The following is a 21,736-nucleotide window of genomic DNA, read 5'->3' as shown; positions in this document are numbered from 1 at the left end:
TAATTGAGGGGGGGGGGGGGGGGAGGTGTCGTATGACTTCCAAAAGGCCTTTGATGAAGTACCCCCTGAGAGAATCCTTGGCAACAAGGGTTCATGGATATCAAACTGCTAAAGAGAAGGAAGCAGAGGGTACTTGTCAGAGGAGGGAAATTGCAGTGGAGAAGGTATTGAGTGGACCACCCAAGGGCTCATACTGGGGCCCCTCCTGTTCCTGGTAAATATAAATGACCTAAAATCACAATCTTAACACAGGATAATTAAGTTTGCAAATGGCCCCAAACTAGAGGGGGATGATGAATTCAGAGGGGGGAGCCAAAATCTTACAAGAATGGTAAGCTGTCCATCTAGGCTGATCAGTGGTAAATGCAGTTCAGTATTGACAGATGTAGCCCAATGCATATTATGAGTAATAGACTAAAGGACCATGCCTTAAAAGCATGCAAATTGGCCAATTATAATAATAATTATTACTCAACAATGTTACATTTATATAGCTCCTTTAGCATAGTAAATGCCTCAAGGCACTTCATAAAGACTGATCGGATTTGGACAGTGGTAGGAGAAGAATTATTGCAGGTGACTGAAGACCTGGTCAAAGAGAGTTTTTGAAGTGGCAAGGCCGAGGGGCTTACGAAGAGTGTTCCAGAGTGTGGGGGCAGATCATTGAAAGCTCTGCCATTAATGGTGAAATGGATGGATTTGGGAGGGGCGACAAAGAAGACCAGACTCAAGAGTGGATTGTGTACACTGGTACTTAGGGGTGAAGGTTGCAAAAATAGGATGGGTGGAAGCCCATGGAAGGATTTGTAAATGAAGGTGAAGATTTTGAATACAATGCGTTGGGGAGCTGGAGGCCAATTAAGGTTAGCAAGGACAGGAAATAGGGAGATACGGGATAGGATGTGATAGAGCCTTGAACTAGTTGGGGTTAATGTAGGGCGGAGCGTGGGAGGCCAGTGAGAAGGGCGGAGCATATCTTGGAAGTGGTGAAGGTGTGGCTGAAGGGTCCAATGAGGGTGAGATAAGGGCATAGGCAGACAATGTTGTGGGGGTGGTAATAGGCGATCTTGGTGATGGATCTTGACATTTGATGCTCAGCTCAGGGTCAGACAAGACGACTAGGAAATCGGTCATTGGGCTGAGCCTGCATGAGCAGCTGGGGAGGGAGATGGAGTAGAGAACTAGGGTGCAAAGTTTGTGGTGGGAGCTGACCAGCATGGCTTCAGTCTTGTATGGTCCAGCAGCAGTGCAAGGTCAGTTTGAGGGAATCATGATAAGAACCTCAATTCTTTGCCCACATAACAGCCCCTGCACTTCAGAAGTAATTCTGCAATCATGTGCTATTAGCTTGGAGCCTCACTTGCAGAGAGCACAGGTTAGACAATTGTGGGTACAGTGTTGTAGCCCTATATCTGACCTATGCTCCCTTTGAGCACAGCTACCGCACTGGGGGCACTAAACTAGCCCTCTTGTGCAAAGTTCTCTGAGACATTTTGTTATGCAGCAATATATAAATGCAATTATTTCTGTTTACACTGCCCAAAGAGAGTTACGTGAAATCTTAACCATTACAACCAGAAACTGGAAGATAAAGAAGCTCATTTGTAGGGTTGAATGAAAGGGGGAGGGGGTGGAAGAGAGTGAACTGCAGGCAAAAGTCAAGAATCGGCTCTGCAGTTAATGAGTTTAATAAAACATAAAGCAAAATACTGCAGCTGCTGGATATCTGAAACCAAATAGATACTGCCTGACAGGCTGGAGACTCTCAGCAGTTCTGTTTTTGTATTATTAAGCTTGGTAGCCCTTGAAGCAGTTTTTGTTTTTAACTGAAAAAAATTGAGAAACTAGTGGATGATGCACAGATAATCTGTTTGTGAAAGGCGTTGATACGAATGATTATCAACATCCAATTATCAGTGGGGGAGGAAAAGAAACAATATTACTTTTGGTAACATCGACCAGGTGTCTGTAAAATGAAGGCAAGAAGCTGAGTGGAGCCAAGCATGCTTCCCTGTGGGACCCGTGTGTAGATGCTATAAGGAGATGCATGTGTTTATCACAACCTGATTTTTTCCAAGAATATTAAATGCCAACAGCTCACAAAATATAGTACGAGGCCAGGTTCTTGGTAGGGCTGGGACGTCATGACCTGTCAAACATAAATGTTGAACATTCCTACTCTAGTTTAGTGTTGGGCTTAAAGACATTTGATTAATTCCTGTTCCATGTGATTCAGAGCATCGCAGGGCAACTAATTTGCTTTAAAGTCAAACTGATGACCAGTTAGAAAATTGAGAATTAAGTGAGGTGGTTTAATACGGTTGGTAGGTGGAGTATTAGTTTCTAGTTAAAATGCCTTCTTGGATAGGCATGATGTTTACTGCTTTCTGTCAGATGGGACGACACCATTGACAGTGAAAGTTGTAATTTAATGAAATTCATATAATTACTGATCAAATGGCCATAATAATCAAAATGCTTTTTCCAAAGATTCTGATACTATATTAATACAGGTGTTAAGCGATCAGTGCAGTTTGGTTGTAGTGATAACTTTCCCCATTGCAGAAAGATGATTGCCTCAGTTGTACACATTGTAATCTGCAGGAGTTGGCATATAAAGTGATATTCAGGGTGACTTGTGACTTCAGTGTTAGCATATGAATGAGTGATGAGTCATACAAGGGATTCTAAGGGGGTGACTCGATGTTTATACTGCTGAGCAGCACTCATCGACACTGATCAGTTGAACAATAAACAGTGATTATTCAGCTGCCCAAAGTGCAGCTTGGATTGCTTTCCTCGATAGCCTGCTCAGAATTTTGGTGCATTTATTTTCCATTCATTTTGTATTTTTGCTATTGCTTGAAGTAGTATTGAGTGCTGAACAGATTTGCTCCAGTACCACCTCCTACACTGATCAGTTAGTGGTGATTTGGGCTACTCATCCACTGTATCTGTATAGATAGTTCCTTGTAGTGGCTAGATTTTAATTTGGCTGAAACTTAATGGGACTTCTGGTCAGATAACTTTGGAGCAGATACAATGTTTAGTAACTGCCTTGTTGATAGTGGGATATGTCACATGACAAAAATATTCCCAAACAGATGGATGATGGGGTTGGATCCAATGCTAATTATGAAATCAAAGGCCAAGTTTAACTCTTCTCGGCCAGTTCTTTTGCCTTTCTGAGAATTGTGCATTTTAGTGGTGAATTCAGACTTGTAACTGTGGCAAACTATTTTCATTGAAGGATTCATTGTGATACTTATTGATTCCACAACTACCAAACAGTTTGTATTTTTTAGCTAGTTCTGGAATGTACCTTTCATTAAAATAGGATGATTATGCAAGCTTGTGTTTTGCTGTTAGGATAATGCAATGCCCAGATGAAGTTTAGATCTTTTCACAAAACTAGTAGCTGGTGCAGAGCCACAAAAACAATATTGCCAGTCTGACCAGAGACTTCCTCAATGTCTGTGAATGGTCCATACAGGTTAGCAGTGGTGAATGTGCATTGTGACATGAGCTGAGAGGTCAGTTTGGCTTTGGTCCCTCGAGCCTGCTCCGCCGTTCAATCAGATCATGGCTGATCTTCGACCTCAACGCCACTTTCCTGCCCGATCCCCATATCCCTTGATTCCCCAAGAGTCCAAAAATCTATCGATCTCAGCCTTGAATATATTCAATGATTCAGCATCCACAGCCCTCTGGGATAGAGAATTCCAAAGATTCACAACCCTCTGCGTGAAGAAATTCCTCCTCATCTCAGTCGTGAATGGGGAATCAATCTCTCAGCATCTACCCTGTCGAGCCCCCTCATGATCTTATATGTTTCAATGAGATCACCTCTCATTCTTCTAAACTCCAGAGAGTATAGGCCCATTCTACTCAACCTCTCCTCATAGGACAACCCTCTCATCCCAGGAATTAATCTGGTGAACCTTCGTTGCACCACCTCCAAGGCAAGTATATCCTTCCTTAAATAAGGAGACCAAAACTGTATGCAGTATTCCAGGTGAGGTCTCACTAAAGCCCTGTACAACTGTAGTAAGACTTCCTTACTCTTGTACTCCAACCCCCATGCAATAAAGGCCAACATGCCATTTGCTTTCCTAATTGCCTGCTGTACCTGCATACTAACTTTTTGTGTTTCTTGTACAAGGACACCCAGGTCTCTCTGACCACCAACATTTAATAGTTTCTCACCATTTAAATGATTGAGCCCTATCTGATTTGATGTGCAAGCAAAAATGGAATTCTCTGCAGATGGTGTACTGCACTACTAACCTGTATGGACCATTCACAGACACTGAGGAAAACCCTGGTCAGATTCCAAAAGAATCATTCTTGTCCATAAGAAATACTGTACCTCAATCGATTTCAACAATCCTTGATCACAGATCTTGCCTGCAGGAGGTTGTTGACCCATCAAGAAGATAGGGCAACTCTCACACCTCATGTTGCTATCTGCTGAAAGAATTCCTAGTCATGTTTACTACTTGCTCTATTAAGAGTGATTCACAGGCACTTAGTACAACAGGAATATCAGAAACTGCAAATCTAACAGGTTGCCCTGAAGCCTGGAATGTTTTTAAAGTTTAGTAGGTTGTGTATTGAGCATTAAACTCTGAGTACAGTTCATTAGTGTGATATTTGCATGTTTTTTTTTCTAGTGGGTGTCAGAATGGTTTGGTGTGTGTCTGGACTGTTCCGCAAGATATTTTCAGTGTATCACAGTCCAGTTCCAGCAGCTCTGATGAATGGTGGGAACAGGAGTCCAAGAACCGAGTGAAGGTAAACCACTAGTAGTATCTCCAAAACTTACTGAATTTTTCTTGGCTAGCAAAGGGTTAGTACTGTTGATTTCCTGTAGAGGTACATTCATGTGCATGATGCGTTTACAGCTTAGTATCTGTTCTACAATCTATTTAATCATTTCTCAGTCTTCAAAAATTAAACTTGCTGTACACAGCCATTTTAAAATTTGATCTTTATTTGGGGGGGGTGTTGATTTTAACCCTACCCACCTGGCGGAAACCGGGCGAGTGGACACTTGAAATCACCCAGGCTACTTAACTACCAGAAAGCTGCCAGAACCCCGCCATCTGGGATTTTAACCTGCTCTCCTGAGCAGGCGGCAAGGGCCACTGCCCAGAGCTGGTCAGGTCCTTGTTTACATAAGCATGTTAAGCCCCAACCACAATTTTAACTCCGCCCTGCTACTTTCCCGCCAGACTGAGCCAGGTCGGCAGAGGATCATCCCCCAATAAGGCCAAAAATGGTAAGTATTTTCCTTTCCTTTTTTGGGGTCAGGAGGAGCAGGGATCCCACAAGGAAAGTTTAGGCCTCCCCTGACCTGGACTGTCTTTTTCTCCCCCCCTCCCCAGAACCCCCACGGAACGGGCAGGAAGTGGACCAACAGCATTGATGAGGCCCAGGAGTTAAAATAGCCCGGGCCTCATTTCTGCAGCAACAGGTGATTTTCCAACTCCCCACCCACCCAAAACCTGTCCGGAGTTAAAATTGGGGCCAAATCAGATCTGTATTAAGGTTTTATAACTATATAATATATTATAACCAGACGGTTTCTGTTTAAATTTCTGATACGTGTTCATTAATAGACCTCTATATGGTGGCTATGCGCAATTGCTGATTTTGAATAGATCATTGTCAAAGGGCTATTGTGCCTTTATGGACTCTTTATGGGAACAGTCCTCACCTTTTGTTCTAATAGATTTTCAAGAAACTTTATTTAATATTTACTATTTGCACTTAATCTTTTATTGTAATGGAATTTGAAGAGAGGATGCAAGAAAGTTGGGGAGGCATTGTGCATCTATCAACTGAAGGGACACGTCACTCCAGTGAGGACTGTAGCTTTCAGCCCCGATGGACTGGTCTTGGTTTCTGGAGGACTTGGTGGGCTGATGAATATTTGGTCGCTACGGGTAAGAAATTAGATCATCCATCCTTCACCCCCTCCCTCCCCATCCGTCCTTCGCCCCCCTCCTGTCTGTCTGTCCGTCCTTCGCCCCCCTCCCTCCCCGTCCGTCCTTCGCCCCCCCTCCTGTCTGTCCGTCCGTCCTTCGCCCCCTCCCTCCTGTCTGTCCGTCCGTCCTTCGCCCCCTCCCTCCTGTCTGTCCGTCCGTCCTTCGCCCCCTCCCTCCTGTCTGTCCGTCCGTCCTTCGCCCCCTCCCTCCTGTCTGTCCGTCCGTCCTTCGCCCCCTCCCTCCTGTCTGTCCGTCCGTCCTTCGCCCCCTCCCTCCTGTCTGTCCGTCCGTCCTTCGCCCCCTCCCTCCTGTCTGTCCGTCCGTCCTTCGCCCCCTCCCTCCTGTCTGTCCGTCCGTCCTTCGCCCCCTCCCTCCTGTCTGTCCGTCCGTCCTTCGCCCCCTCCCTCCTGTCTGTCCGTCCGTCCTTCGCCCCCTCCCTCCTGTCTGTCCGTCCGTCCTTCGCCCCCTCCCTCCTGTCTGTCCGTCCGTCCTTCGCCCCCTCCCTCCTGTCTGTCCGTCCGTCCTTCGCCCCCTCCCTCCTGTCTGTCCGTCCGTCCTTCGCCCCCTCCCTCCTGTCTGTCCGTCCGTCCTTCGCCCCCTCCCTCCTGTCTGTCCGTCCGTCCTTCGCCCCCTCCCTCCTGTCTGTCCGTCCGTCCTTCGCCCCCTCCCTCCTGTCTGTCCGTCCGTCCTTCGCCCCCTCCCTCCTGTCTGTCCGTCCGTCCTTCGCCCCCTCCCTCCTGTCTGTCCGTCCGTCCTTCGCCCCCTCCCTCCTGTCTGTCCGTCCGTCCTTCGCCCCCTCCCTCCTGTCTGTCCGTCCGTCCTTCGCCCCCTCCCTCCTGTCTGTCCGTCCGTCCTTCGCCCCCTCCCTCCTGTCTGTCCGTCCGTCCTTCGCCCCCTCCCTCCTGTCTGTCCGTCCGTCCTTCGCCCCCTCCCTCCTGTCTGTCCGTCCGTCCTTCGCCCCCTCCCTCCTGTCTGTCCGTCCGTCCTTCGCCCCCTCCCTCCTGTCTGTCCGTCCGTCCTTCGCCCCCTCCCTCCTGTCTGTCCGTCCGTCCTTCGCCCCCTCCCTCCTGTCTGTCCGTCCGTCCTTCGCCCCCTCCCTCCTGTCTGTCCGTCCGTCCTTCGCCCCCTCCCTCCTGTCTGTCCGTCCGTCCTTCGCCCCCTCCCTCCTGTCTGTCCGTCCGTCCTTCGCCCCCTCCCTCCTGTCTGTCCGTCCGTCCTTCGCCCCCTCCCTCCTGTCTGTCCGTCCGTCCTTCGCCCCCTCCCTCCTGTCTGTCCGTCCGTCCTTCGCCCCCTCCCTCCTGTCTGTCCGTCCGTCCTTCGCCCCCTCCCTCCTGTCTGTCCGTCCGTCCTTCGCCCCCTCCCTCCTGTCTGTCCGTCCGTCCTTCGCCCCCTCCCTCCTGTCTGTCCGTCCGTCCTTCGCCCCCTCCCTCCTGTCTGTCCGTCCGTCCTTCGCCCCCTCCCTCCTGTCTGTCCGTCCGTCCTTCGCCCCCTCCCTCCTGTCTGTCCGTCCGTCCTTCGCCCCCTCCCTCCTGTCTGTCCGTCCGTCCTTCGCCCCCTCCCTCCTGTCTGTCCGTCCGTCCTTCGCCCCCTCCCTCCTGTCTGTCCGTCCGTCCTTCGCCCCCTCCCTCCTGTCTGTCCGTCCGTCCTTCGCCCCCTCCCTCCTGTCTGTCCGTCCGTCCTTCGCCCCCTCCCTCCTGTCTGTCCGTCCGTCCTTCGCCCCCTCCCTCCTGTCTGTCCGTCCGTCCTTCGCCCCCTCCCTCCTGTCTGTCCGTCCGTCCTTCGCCCCCTCCCTCCTGTCTGTCCGTCCGTCCTTCGCCCCCTCCCTCCTGTCTGTCCGTCCGTCCTTCGCCCCCTCCCTCCTGTCTGTCCGTCCGTCCTTCGCCCCCTCCCTCCCTGTCTGTCCGTCCGTCCTTCGCCCCCTCCCTCCTGTCTGTCCGTCCGTCCTTCGCCCCCTCCCTCCTGTCTGTCCGTCCGTCCTTCGCCCCCTCCCTCCCTGTCCGTCCGTCCTTCGCCCCCTCCCTCCTGTCTGTCCGTCCGTCCTTCGCCCCCTCCCTCCTGTCTGTCCGTCCGTCCTTCGCCCCCTCCCTCCTGTCTGTCCGTCCGTCCTTCGCCCCCTCCCTCCTGTCTGTCCGTCCGTCCTTCGCCCCCTCCCTCCTGTCTGTCCGTCCGTCCTTCGCCCCCTCCCTCCCTGTCTGTCCGTCCGTCCTTCGCCCCCTCCCTCCCTGTCCGTCCGTCCTTCGCCCCCTCCCTCCCTGTCCGTCCGTCCTTCGCCCCCTCCCTCCCTGTCCGTCCGTCCTTCGCCCCCTCCCTCCCTGTCCGTCCGTCCTTCGCCCCCTCCCTCCCTGTCCGTCCGTCCTTCGCCCCCTCCCTCCCTGTCCGTCCGTCCTTCGCCCCCTCCCTCCCTGTCCGTCCGTCCTTCGCCCCCTCCCTCCCTGTCCGTCCGTCCTTCGCCCCCTCCCTCCCTGTCCGTCCGTCCTTCGCCCCCTCCCTCCCTGTCCGTCCGTCCTTCGCCCCCTCCCTCCCTGTCCGTCCGTCCTTCGCCCCCTCCCTCCCTGTCCGTCCGTCCTTCGCCCCCTCCCTCCCTGTCCGTCCGTCCTTCGCCCCCTCCCTCCCTGTCCGTCCGTCCTTCGCCCCCTCCCTCCCTGTCCGTCCGTCCTTCGCCCCCTCCCTCCCTGTCCGTCCGTCCTTCGCCCCCTCCCTCCCTGTCCGTCCGTCCTTCGCCCCCTCCCTCCCTGTCCGTCCGTCCTTCGCCCCCTCCCTCCCTGTCCGTCCGTCCTTCGCCCCCTCCCTCCCTGTCCGTCCGTCCTTCGCCCCCTCCCTCCCTGTCCGTCCGTCCTTCGCCCCCTCCCTCCCTGTCCGTCCGTCCTTCGCCCCCTCCCTCCCTGTCCGTCCGTCCTTCGCCCCCTCCCTCCCTGTCCGTCCGTCCTTCGCCCCCTCCCTCCCTGTCCGTCCGTCCTTCGCCCCCTCCCTCCCTGTCCGTCCGTCCTTCGCCCCCTCCCTCCCTGTCCGTCCGTCCTTCGCCCCCTCCCTCCCTGTCCGTCCGTCCTTCGCCCCCTCCCTCCCTGTCCGTCCGTCCTTCGCCCCCTCCCTCCCTGTCCGTCCGTCCTTCGCCCCCTCCCTCCCTGTCCGTCCGTCCTTCGCCCCCTCCCTCCCTGTCCGTCCGTCCGTCCGTCCTTCGCCCCAGCTTAGAGAAAGCTTCAAAGAATAGTCCAAGGAGAGCTCACAAAAATCATATTTGTAAACCTAAACCAATAATTGAGTTTATACATGTAATTTGCATCTTCAAATTTACATCTAATGGAATTAACAACATTTTTATTTTCCCAATGGTTAACTGTCCCAAGAATCCTAATCATTGCCTCTATTCAAGCCCCCACTGTCCTGATTATCTGTGACACTTCACAACTTGAAGATAATCGGTGTGAGGTGGAACTGCTGATTACTATATCCTAATTCCTCAGATCTCATAGCTAACTTTGGACCATTGCTGGGAAGGCAATAAATTTGCGATTAGATTTAATTAGAAGCACCAGTGATAATTTCTCTTTTTTTTTTCTCCTACTCCTAACCCAGGATGGCAGTGTGTTACAGAGTGTGGTGACAGGATCTGGTGCTATTCAAAATACAGCCTGGATCCCTGACGTTGGTGTTGCAGCATGTTCCAATAGGTCAAAGGTAGGAACCAAAACTCTGGTTGGCATTGTATCACTGTTATTTTTAAATGTTCCACGAGAGCTGATTATACTCTGAGAACTAGTGTTCAAAGTGCTTGTTTAAAGTGGCAGCTTTTATTACACTAAGCCTTCTCATACATTGGTTCCTGAAACACTCTTCATTATAATGGGACATCGAGATCAGGAGGTGGTTGTCTAAGAAAAATGCACTGAGTGGACTGCAGGCACAGGAACTGTGTCAGCCTGGTGACTGGCTGCTTCCCTCACAGGCAGTATGGGCATCGGGAATCTGACTCACCTCCTCAGGACATAACAGACTCGTGCCTTGAACAGTTTGATTGGCTTTGCTATTCTACAAAGACCACAATAAATCCATGAGTGGGCAGATAACAATGTGGTAAGGTGTATGTAAGCAGACTCATTCTCAACACTTGTCTTTGTACCAAGTCAATATGACATTGATGTTTGCAAGATTTTGAAGTTCTTTTAGCTCAGCATCTCATGGGAAGAGAATACCACAACACACACACTCAGCAAGGGGCTGAGTCCAGCTGTGCAAAGGGTCCTTATTGAAGGATGCGGTTTCGTATACAGTCCCCACCACTTAAAATGTCCACATTTAAAATGGGCCGTCGCTTATATCAGCCAAAAAGCGATAACCATTTTACCCATTTGCATTAACTTCAATTTTAAAATTGCCAGTTATAGCGTCTTAAGTGCTCCGTTTATCTCTGGCAGAAACAGCTGTGCTCACTCACTAGATCGCACCTTGTTGAGAACAAAAAGTTATTAAGTAAATAACACCTCATTAATGTTCAATTACCTTTAGTGTACTTAAACCCTTCTAATCCTCTCTAAGTGATGTGGGAATACAGTTTGTACTAAGCACTGGCTGTAGTTTAAATAAAGCTGCAGGCCAGAGTGGAGCTGGAAACAACTGGGCAAAAGGTCACTTCACAGAAGGAACATTCTTTTTATACAGTAATAGCGCTACCACTTATACCAGCCATCTCATATAGCGGGTAAGTCGTGTTCGCATGGACGTGCCCGCCAAAAGCAGTGGGGACTGTATACTTGTGCCTATTTAGATCAGATTCTGGGAGACTGGTGCCTGAGAGTTAGCTCCTGACACTTGCACCACTAAATCCTATTCCCATATCATGATAGCAGAATTCTAGACCTACTGAAAAACATGATAACAGAGCCGATTCTAAACAACTCGCAACATCCACTCTCCTGACCTGTGGCTGTCACCAACTGCTCAATTCTCTGGATCTGCTTCTGCCTCCCACCAAACAAATCTGCTAAACCCCCGAGATTAAATTGGAGCAGTAGTTCGCCTTGCTGCACCAGTAGAACATCACAACAAACAGGACAGGTGAGACAAATCAGAGCAGCAATTTGCCTGGGCTGTGATCTTCTCCAGGCTGTTCTAGCATCTGTTCAAAAAAGAAAGAACTTGCATTTATATAGCTCCTTTCATGACCTCAGGATGTCCCAAAACGCTTCACAGTCAATTAAGTACTTTTGAAGTGTAGTCATTATTGCAATGTAAGAAAATGGGGCCAGTTTGCCCACTAACAGCAATGAGATAATGACCAAGTAATCTGATTTTAGTGATGCTGGTTGAGGGATAAATATCGGCCAGGACACCGGGGAGAATTCCCCTGCTTTTCTCCGAATATTGCCATGGGATCTTTTATGACCACCTAAGAGTTTAACGTCTCATCTGAAAGACATAGAAAATAGGAGCAGGAGTAGGCCATTCGGCCCTTCGAGCCTGCTCTGCCATTCACTATGATCATGGCTGATCCTCTACCTCAATACCATATTCCTGCTCTCTCTTCATACCCCTTGATGCCTTTTGTGTCTAGAAATCTACCTAGCTCCTTCTTAAATATATTCAGTGACTTAGCCTTCACAGCCTTCTGTGGTAGAGAATTCCAAAGTTTCACCACCCTCTGAGTGAAGAAATTTCTCCTCATCTCTGCCCTAAATGTCCTACCTCGTATCCTGATACTGTAACCCCTCGTTCTGGACCCCCCCCCCAGTCAGGGGAAACATCCTCCCTGCATCCAGTCTGTCTAGCCCGGTCAGAATTTTATATGTTTCAATGAGATCCCCTCTCATTCTTCTAAACTCGAATGAATGCAGGCCTAGTCACCCAATCTCTCCTCATACGACAGTCCTGTCGTCCCAGGAATCAGTCTGGTGAACCTTCGCTGCACTCCCTCAATGGCAAGTATATCCTTTCTTAGGTAAGGAGACCAAAACTGCACACAATACTCCAGGTGTGGCCTCACCAAGCCCCTGTATAACTGCAGTAAGTCATCCTTGCTCCTGTACTCAAATCCTCTTGCAATGAAGGCCAACATACCATTTGCCTTGCCAACTGCTTGCTGTACCTACATGTTTGCTTTCAGTGACTGGTGTACAAGGACACCCAGGTCTCTTTGTACATCAACATTCCCCAATCTATCATTAATTAAATAATACTCTGCCTTTCTGTTTTTCCTTCCGAAGTGGATAACTTCACATTTATCCACATTATACTGCATCTGCCATGTATTTGCCCATTCACTCAACTTGTCGGCACTCAACAAGATGGCACCTCTGACACTGCAGCACTCCCTCAGTACTGTACTGGAGTGTCAGCCTGAATTATGTGCTCAAGTCTCTGGAATAAGATTTGAACCCACAACCTTCTGACTCTGAGGCTAGTGCTACTACTGAGCCAAGGCTCACACCAAGGCAGTCAGTGTTGGTGTTCCTGTGGTACAGGGTTCAGTATTGTAGGATAGTAGTTTTGGTGAAGTTCTTTGAGGAGGCGGCTTCTTTTAGTTTTGAGAGAATTTCTCCTTTCCCAGCTCTGTCTCTGATATGTTTCATTTTTTGCCACGAAGTGGCACCAGAATTTATTTTCCCCACTCCGTGTTCCCAAGATGTTAACTGGTACTTCACATTTGACCACAGTGATTATGCGTCAGTTAATGCAACCTTAGACCGACAGCACACTCTGTGACATTCTGTTCCCTGTGATGACCACTTTGTTTGGATTTTAGTTCACCATTGCCCCATCCCAGGTCACGGTCGCCCTGCCAACAGCCACTGTTGGTGTAAAAATGTTTGAAAACAGATGTAAAATCAACCATCAATATTTTAGTAAAAACTAGTTGGTTTCCCATGGCAATACCCAAGCAAAATTGCCTCAGCAACTCTGACTGGAATTGCTCACAATTTAAGTCCTATGTCATCCAGGAACCCAGGGCTTGACCAGACATGTGCATTGAACAACATGCATTTATATAGCACCTATAACCTAGAAAAAATCCCAAGGCATTCAATTGAGCTAAATTTTTAGTTTTTGTTGTGAAACTGTAATGGCTTCTTCCTGTGTTTCTTGTGGAATGTGTTGGTCAGTTCTGATTGCACCCAGCTAACTGTTTACCCCATGCAATGTGGTATTAATGATTAATCAGAAAGCAGGTTGGAACAGGGGGAGGGACGAAGGCATGATAGAGGTATGTAAGACACTTTTGATGAAATGACGGAAGTGGCGAGGCAGAATGATTTGGGGAGGAGTGCAGTGACTGAAAGTTTGTACACCAACAGCAGAGAGTAAGCCAGAGTTAGAGGGACAGAGGGTGTGCGCTGAGACGTATGGTTGGAGTAAATCATTCAGGAAAGAGACGGCAAGGCCATGAAGGGATTTGAAAATTGGGATAGGACCTTAAGGTCAATATGCTAGGAATAAGACGCCAGTTAAGCTTAGTAAGTAGGTACATATGTAACTAAACAAATAACTATTGAAATGGTTATATTATTAAAGAAAAATTGTCACCCTTTAATACACCCTTGCTGGACTGGAGCAAGTTATTATGTGTGGAGATAATAAGAGCTTTTGGATCCAGTTGACATACTGAGGGCTGACAGGATAACTTCCTATTGTGTCTCTCAGCTGCTCTTTATAGAGTAGAACTTCTGGTTGGCAAAGTTTACGTAGAATTACCTAATGGGACTTACTGCGTTCCTGTGTGTGATACTTTTACACAGCTTAACACCTGTATAAAAATAGTGCACATAGAAATGAAGTGCAAGTGTGATAAGATTTCATCTGTGATCTTTACTGATTGGAGGCTCTACCATTTATGTAAAGTTTATATCAGACATTAGATACGTAAAATAATATGGTGTAAATATTTAAAATGTAAATTAAGTTGTGTGAATTGTAAACTGGTTTCATTGATATAAGGGAAAGAAAGAACTTTCATTTATATAGCGACTGTCACATCCTCGAGACATCCCAAATTACTTTTGAAGTGTTACGTAGGTGAACTTGGCAGCCAATTTGCACACAGTCACACAAACACTGGTGAGAGAAATGGTCAGTTAATGTTTTTTTTGGTGGTGGTGGTTGAGGGACAACTGTGGCAGGAGAACTTCCTGCTCCTCTTCGAATAGTGCCGTGGGATCTTTTACACCCTGTCTCATCTGAAAGACATTGGGTGCCCATTGTTTTGGCGCTACACGGCCTCTCCGACATCCAAGGTGGCGACTTGGATGCGCACGCACTTTTCCGTTGGTATAGGAGTTAGCGCAGGCGCAGATAATGAACGCTGGAATCATGTAAAGTAGGGAGAAAATGGCTCCAATCAGTGTGCAATGCTGATTTAAAGTGATAAGTCCCAAAATGGTGTCTAACGCTCAACTCAACGCACAGTCTTAACTCCGACCATCTGAACGTGTCTTAGAGTGCCTGGAAGACCCCCCCACCCCCCCACCAGCGCTGTTTAAAGGGACCATGCAGGATTTACAGGTTAGTGGCTGGATTATTGCTTCTGGCTGCCGAGACATTTAACTGTTTTTGGAGGTTTCCTAGACTTCAATACTAGGACGCGGAGACATAGTCTAACATTTACAGCCAGGACATGCAGGAGTGAAGTTAGGAAATGCTTCTACATGCAAAGGGTGGGAGATGTTTGGAACGTTCTTCTGCAGATAGCCGTTGATGCAAGCTCACTTGTGAATGTTAAATCTGAGATTGATAGATTTCTGTGAACCAAGGGTATTAAGGGATATGGGGCTAAGACGGGTATATGGAGTTAGGTCACAGGTCCATCATGATCTCATGGAATGGCGAATAGGCTCGACGGGCTAAATGCCACTGCCACTTGTTGTATCTTGATATCCGCCACCTTCTGCAAGAAAGCGGGACGTGTGTCTGGGTGATGTGCCTGTCATGGTTGAATAGCTGCCAGTGTGTGTGGCCGGCTTGAAACAGTGGTAATGTGTAAGGGTGAGAGGAAACACCTGATTGGAAGAGTTGAGTACTGATGGAAAGAGTTTGTTATATGGGGGATGGGAGGTGTAGTGCATGGTGCAGTTGGTAGGAGATGCCACTTGACAGTTGACCTCACTCACCTTGACCACTCATGTCAAAGCATTGAACTTCTTCCTGTTCATGATGCTGTGCGCCTGGCATTGACTTCGTCCCCCGCTGCCTCCCACTGCCTTTTGAGTATTTGTTTGGAGGGCCTCTTGCCCCCGCTCTCTTTCTTTCCCCCCCCCCCGGATATAGGATGTCCCTCCTTCTGTCCTCCTCTTGCACCCAAGGTCTCTAGTGCATCAGCAGAGAACCTTGGTGCATGCACTCTCGCAGGCCTAGTACTAACTCAGATCGACAGATTGGTGAGGTCTAGCGTGCAGATTGGAGGATGTGGGATTTAGTAGTGCGCAACCTTTATTCAATGTTTTAACGTAACACATCAGTGTGTAAACATAGGGATGGGATTTTTTTTTACGTATGTGATGTCTGATCTCCGTTCAGACTCCGTGCAGACAGTGGACTGTTATTTTCAGCAAATAACAGGTACCAGCTACCTTTAAGAGATTTCTAAGCAACATCCTCCCTTTGAGATTGAGCTCCCTCTGGTGGTGGAAAGTGCAAATTGCATTGATTCCACGTGGAAGGCCTGGAAAGGAAGGCTGATTGCAGGTAAGTCCTCGGGTGGGTCGAAACTTGCGTCCTGCCGGCACAGGGTACCAGCACATTGCGCTATCCCCGCCCGAAATAGACCCTTATCCAATTTTTTCCCCCTACAATACAGCACTCGACTAAATTATCCACCTAGCTTTTGTGCTCAAGTCTGTAGAGCGGGGCTTGATCCTGCAACCTTCTGATTCAAAGGTGAGAGTGCTACCCACTGAGCCAAACTGAGACTTATGACATTGAGCTGTTGGTCACAGTATCACTCGTCAATTAAAATGCCCTTTCCGTGAAAAAGAAAAATATTTAAAGGAGATTATGTTGTTAAATGTGTAACTTACTTATATGAAAAAATACCAATCTAACTAGAGTGTTACAAAAGTTTATGAAATGTGCCCAAGAATCCGATTCCATGTGCCAGTTTATAGGTTCAATGGCATATCACACTCGGCATGTGAAAGTTCTGAGTAACTGCCTGAATACTGACACGATTCAGTTACTTGTGTGTGAAAAGTATGCTATAATGACTGCTTCTTTGCTTTGATTGACTAGGATGTGTTGGTGGTGAACTGCACGCCTGAATGGATAGCTGCAAACCATGTTCTGGCAACATGTAGAACTTCACTGAAAAAACAAGGGGTTATTGGACTAAACATGGCGCCATGCATGAGGACCTTCCTTGAAAGGCTGCCAGTCATGTTGCAGGAGCAATACACATATGAAAAGGTAGTAAAAGCAGAAAGATTGGAACTGGAACAAAGTGCCAGTATCGTGTACCTGGATTTGTCTGAAAACATCTGACATTGCATTATTAATTTTAAAGACTTGGCTGTGTCTATAAATGTCTTTTTTTGTTCTTCCAGCCTCATGTTATATGTGGAGACCAACTTGTCCATAGTCCATATATGCAGTGCCTAGCTTCCTTGGCAGTAGGTCTTCAACTGGATCCGCTCTTGTGTAATCCGCCAGTACCACCTCATCACACTAGTTGTCCCCCTGACCCTGCAACCTGGAACCCCTCTGAGTGGTCCTGGTTGGAATGTTTCTCCACCACTATTAAGGCTGCAGAAGCGTTGGCAAAAGGAGCGCCGTTCCCGGAATGCTTCAGTGTTCCAGACCTAGAGCCTGTACCAGAGGAAGAACTGACACATGTGATGGTAAGATAGACAGCTTATTAGTTTGAGCGAGGGGTGGGGGAGGTAGAAGAATTAACCAGGTGTGTATATATTCTAACTACTGTAATGCCGTGTCTAGTGTATTTGGGGCACAGAGGTAGATGGAAAAGTTAACTTGGATAGGTTGAATAGATAGGATGTCACAGAGAGTAGACTACAGTGCAGGAGAGGATCGATCCTTTTTAATCAGGACAGGTTGAGCTACACTTCAGCCAGCTGTCTGCTTATGAGATACATATCCCAGACTTCCTATCACATCTGTCTCCCCAATTATTCCAAAGGAAGGAAGGACCAACTAGCATCAAGTTGATGTATCTCTACAAGTTTATCGAGTGACCAGCTGAGCCACGCAGATTAGGAGGATCCCAGATTTCATCTCTAGTGTGTGCCGAGTTAGCAGCCAGTGGTTGGGCAGTACAATTGGGCTATGGGGCTCCTCGTTAGGGAGGGGAAAATCAGCCAAAATTTCTACTATTGATCACTATGTAGTGACACTTGCTGAAGTGCACGAGTGTGGACATCAGGAGAGGACAAGCCCCTCGAAGTTATCTACCAATACTTCATGTCAAAGCTCATGTACAAATATTGGCCCCTCAGCTGAGATACCAAAAGGCAATTGCTGTCCGTGGAACTGTACCACAGCAAGGAGTCAATATCTTCAGCAGAGAAGTGAAATTGGTGAGAAAAAGAAGAGCATTTTGGAGGAATAAGAATACTTTTATACTGTGTTTTTAAAATTATCTCTGTGTGCCCCAGCTTTTGCAATGTATAATGTTTGGTTCCCTTCCCCTAAACTGCCCAGGCAGCCTCTTTGCTAATTCAGTGCTGCCTAGGTACAGATCACATGCCTTTTTTAGGGTGGTGTATTGGTGGGATGAACATTTTTTAAGGAATGCTTTAATGAGAAAATATATAGATTGTATAGTTTTATATTTTGCTGAAATGTTTTTTCCCCCAACAAATCCCTTTTGAATTTAAATGATTAGGATATCCTTTTAATATGTTTAATTTGATTACCAAGGCTTTTAAGTGATCAAACCTGTCTGATCAGTTATAGGGTGGAGTGAGTATTTTAAAACGGCAACATTTTAAAAAAAATAATGTAATTTTAGTACATTGTTTTATTCCTTTCTGCAGAATCAGCAACATCTGATACAACTTCAGAATACAAAAAAAATATATTTTGTTTTTCCTAGTGGGATCAAAACTAGGGTCAGAATCATAGACTTGTGATAAAATTGCATCAGTTGACAATACTGTAGGCATAGGGTTTGCTTTTGGAATACATATTGTCCTAACCTCTTTACTGGCCATTAGATTAGATTTGCCCATGACGCTTGATGTTAAATCACAAGTAATCCGAGGTCTGTATACCAGCAGTTTAATGTCATTTATTGAATAATCACTTTATACGCCTAGAAAGTTTTTTAAAAGTGGAATTTCCCTAAGTGAGAACTTTACCAGGACTTGTGTATAGGCCTCATATATCCTGTTATTCTTTTTAATTACAGGACAATAGTAAGTGGTTCACTGGGATGGATGAACAAATTATATCCTGGGCAACGTCCAGACCAGAGGTAATTTAATTTTTTTTTTGGCAAATATTCTTAAACAAAAATGATCGCTGTGTTTAATGGTGTTGCAAAAGTTGGAACGTAACTGTCATATGTGTTTAGGACTGGCATCTTGGTGGAAAATGTGACGTCTATCTTTGGGGAGCAGGGCGTCATGGGCAGTTGGCGGAAGCTGGAAGAAATGTAATGGTGCCAACTGTTGCCCCTTCGTTTTCACAAGCTCAGCAGGTATGGTAAAATAATTTGTTTGACTATTGAATTTACATCATTGGAGTTGGAGTGTAAGCATACCATGCAATAAACATTATATTAAAGCAGAACTTAAAACAGGGGATTGCTACAAAATTTGGAAAGAACTTAGCCCTTTATCTCCATTTTCTAAACCCTAAATCATCAGACTCCTAACTGTCTTGTCTAAACTAAAGCAGCCTTTGCACTGTGCTGACACTGCATAAAATTCACTTCCTTGGAAGGAAGAATGCTTCATTTTTCTCTATTAATGTGACATTTGTGACTTTCTTTTAAATGTAAATGAATGCTAATGCTGGAGCAATCCTGCAGAAGTTCATCTTTTCCATCTTAATTTTTGGGCCTCTGCTGATCTTTAATGGAGAGTTGACTGGGAGTAAAATGGGTTCAGCTCTGCTTGTCAAGAAACAATCACTTGAGCATTCTGTGTAATTTTATTTAAGTTGTTTGCTATCTGCGCAGGTTATTTGTGGGCAGAATTGCACTTTCGTCATCCAGGCCAATGGGACGGTGATGGCATGTGGGGAAGGTAGCTATGGTCGGCTTGGACAAGGGAATTCAGATGATCTTCATGTATTAACTGTCATTTCAGCACTACAAGGTACAGAGGCTTACTAGGGGAAATCTAGCCCTGTGACTGTTAAAAACAGACTGTATTGTTAATCATTGAAATCATTGTTTACATTTACATTTATGTGTTCCTAATTGCGTATCTTGTGCGTGTCACAGGTTTTGTAGTAACACAGCTGGTGACTTCCTGCGGATCTGATGGTCACTCTATGGCTCTGACAGAAAGTGGGGAGGTTTTCAGCTGGGGTGATGGGGATTATGGGAAGCTAGGCCATGGAAACAGTGACCGGCAGCGCAGACCGCGGCAGATTGAGGCTCTGCAGGGAGAGGAAGTTGTTCAGGTGAGATTGCAAATCTTCAAATTTTGAATAGATTGTACGTGAATAGGGATGTTTTAAATTAGTGATTGCCGTTTGTTGGTTTGTACTTGGCTAATCGACTGTGGAGGGCAAGTTTGATCCTGGCCTCATCAGGCATTGATGCACATACACTTTCTAGCGGAACCCTGCCTATTGTCCTGCCCCCCACATTGGTACACTGTCCGAGGGCCATTTGCAGCATCCTAACTGTTGTCATGGCTAACTCCAAAGATCTCCCACGCGAGGTGAGAGTCGCTACCCTCCACTATAAGGTCAGTAGTGCAGCTGTTAGCTGACGATTCCACTGTGTTCAGTTCCATTCACAATTCCTCTGATAATGAAGCAACCTAAACCAGCCTACAGCAGGACCTGAATAACATCAGGCTTGGGTTGATGAGAGGCAGGCAGCATTCGCACCACATATTTGGCAGGTAATGGCCATCTCAGAAAAGAGACAGCTCAGCCTTAACCTTCAGTAGCACCATCATTGCCAAGTCCCCCGCCATCAACATCCAGGAGGCCACCGCTGACCAATAGCTGAGCCAGTTCAGCCATATCAACACCATGTCTACAAGAGCACGGCCAAGGCTAGGTGCTCCACAATGAGTGGCTCATCTCCTGATCCCTCAAAGCTTCTCCACCATCTACAAAGCTCAAATCTGGAGTGTGATGGAATACTCACCACTTGCCTGCATAGGTGCAGATGAAACAACACTCTAAGCTCGACACCATCCAGGACAGAGCAGCTCACTTGATTGGTGCCCCTGTCACACTGGACTCGATATCCACTCCCTCCACCACCAGTGCACTGTGGCTGCAGTATGTACGATGCCCTGCAGCAACTCACCAAGGCTACTCGCCTTCCTCCCCTGTGACCTTTACCACCAAGAAGAACAAGTGCAGCAATGTTGTGGGAACATCTTCGCCTCCCAGTCTCACACAATCCTGACTTGGCGGTTTTGTGAAGATAATGCAGTGATGTCACTCTGAAAAAGTATAGGTTTGGCCCCAAGAATAGAATCCCCCAGAAAGGACTTTTAACTATAATGGAAGGCCAGCTTTTTATAGTTACAAAGCTACCAAACTGTTGCATCAGTTCGATTACCTCCTGCCAAGCCCATTGGGATGTGACATGGCATATAAACCCAGTTCCCCAAAGTAGGGAATCTTTTATATATTGAAAAGGTAAATGGCACTATGTGAGACCTTTACCCGAATCCTAACCTGGAGAGCATGCTGCTACCTCCCTATCTTTTTAATGAACTTTAACACCCTGGAGGCCAGCTGTGGAATGTTTTGAAGGTTCTGAAGAGGCTGTTTCTTTTACCATTCCTACAGAGTGGCTGTTGTGCAACACCTATGATATGGGCCTTGTATCTTCCACTTTTACTATTTTGAAGTGTTACCATGTCTAGTTCATAGTGGAGCTTATTGGCACTCCTCCCCCTCCCCTGCCATTTGATTAGAGACATTTTAGGGTCGAGGTGAAGGAAGCGGTCACTGAATTCAAGCAGAACCAGCAGACCATTTGTTTCCCTCCCCCCTTCACCCCTTTTCCTTTCCGATTTCATAAAACCAGAGTGCCTAAGCAAGGTTCCTTTTAAAGTAGCACTCTTTGGGGATATTTATTCTGGCATAGAGAAAAAGAGACTGTATAGTTTAATCAGTTTGGGGCTTATCTGTCCATGTTATATTGAAGATAATGACACTTAAAGGATCAAACATGCAAAACCTAAAGCTGAAAAATGAACCTCTTATTGATTTGGCACATTCACTACTTAATGGGACAATTCTTTTTCCCTTTGAATTGCTGGTTGCCATACCCTGTACAACCAAAAAGGTATTTTATTTTCTACTGTATCGTTCATTAGAGTATTGTGCTGTATCAACATAACTTGTATTTGTTTGTTTCAAACAGATGTCGTGTGGCTTTAAGCATTCAGCAGTAGTTACCGCAGATGGGAAGCTGTTTACATTTGGAAACGGTGACTATGGTCGTTTGGGACTAGGTAACACATCCAACAAAAAGCTGCCGGAGAGAGTAGCAGCGTTAGAAGGCTATCAGGTTGGACAGGTACGGTATTGCTTTTTAAAATAACAAGGGATCAGAGCTTCAAAATTATTATTGAATCTGGGGATGATAAAAGAATGATACTAGT

The 21,736-nt window shown here is 47.1% G+C and overlaps 1 protein-coding gene across 7 annotated transcripts in view; it reads left to right on the top strand.

Annotated features, from left to right (window-relative positions):
- herc1 (HECT and RLD domain containing E3 ubiquitin protein ligase family member 1) overlaps positions 1-21,736 on the top strand; it is a 266,115-nt gene that overhangs the window by 220,649 nt on the left and 23,730 nt on the right. For all 7 annotated transcript variants that reach the window (XM_067973317.1, XM_067973320.1, XM_067973321.1 and 4 more), the window contains exons 57-66: positions 4,674-4,794; positions 5,802-5,948; positions 9,564-9,665; positions 16,203-16,376; positions 16,514-16,807; positions 18,337-18,402; positions 18,502-18,627; positions 19,111-19,249; positions 19,378-19,559; positions 21,496-21,651. In XM_067973317.1, the coding sequence (XP_067829418.1) occupies positions 4,674-4,794; positions 5,802-5,948; positions 9,564-9,665; positions 16,203-16,376; positions 16,514-16,807; positions 18,337-18,402; positions 18,502-18,627; positions 19,111-19,249; positions 19,378-19,559; positions 21,496-21,651 (1,507 nt within the window). The remainder of the gene's footprint in view (positions 1-4,673; positions 4,795-5,801; positions 5,949-9,563; positions 9,666-16,202; positions 16,377-16,513; positions 16,808-18,336; positions 18,403-18,501; positions 18,628-19,110; positions 19,250-19,377; positions 19,560-21,495; positions 21,652-21,736) is intronic.

Source organism: Heptranchias perlo, chromosome 38 (assembly GCF_035084215.1).
Source record: "Heptranchias perlo isolate sHepPer1 chromosome 38, sHepPer1.hap1, whole genome shotgun sequence".
In the NCBI taxonomy this organism is placed as follows: Eukaryota; Metazoa; Chordata; class Chondrichthyes; order Hexanchiformes; family Hexanchidae; genus Heptranchias; species Heptranchias perlo.
Note: the sequence above shows the minus strand (reverse complement) of the source record. Positions and strands in the feature narration are given on the sequence as shown.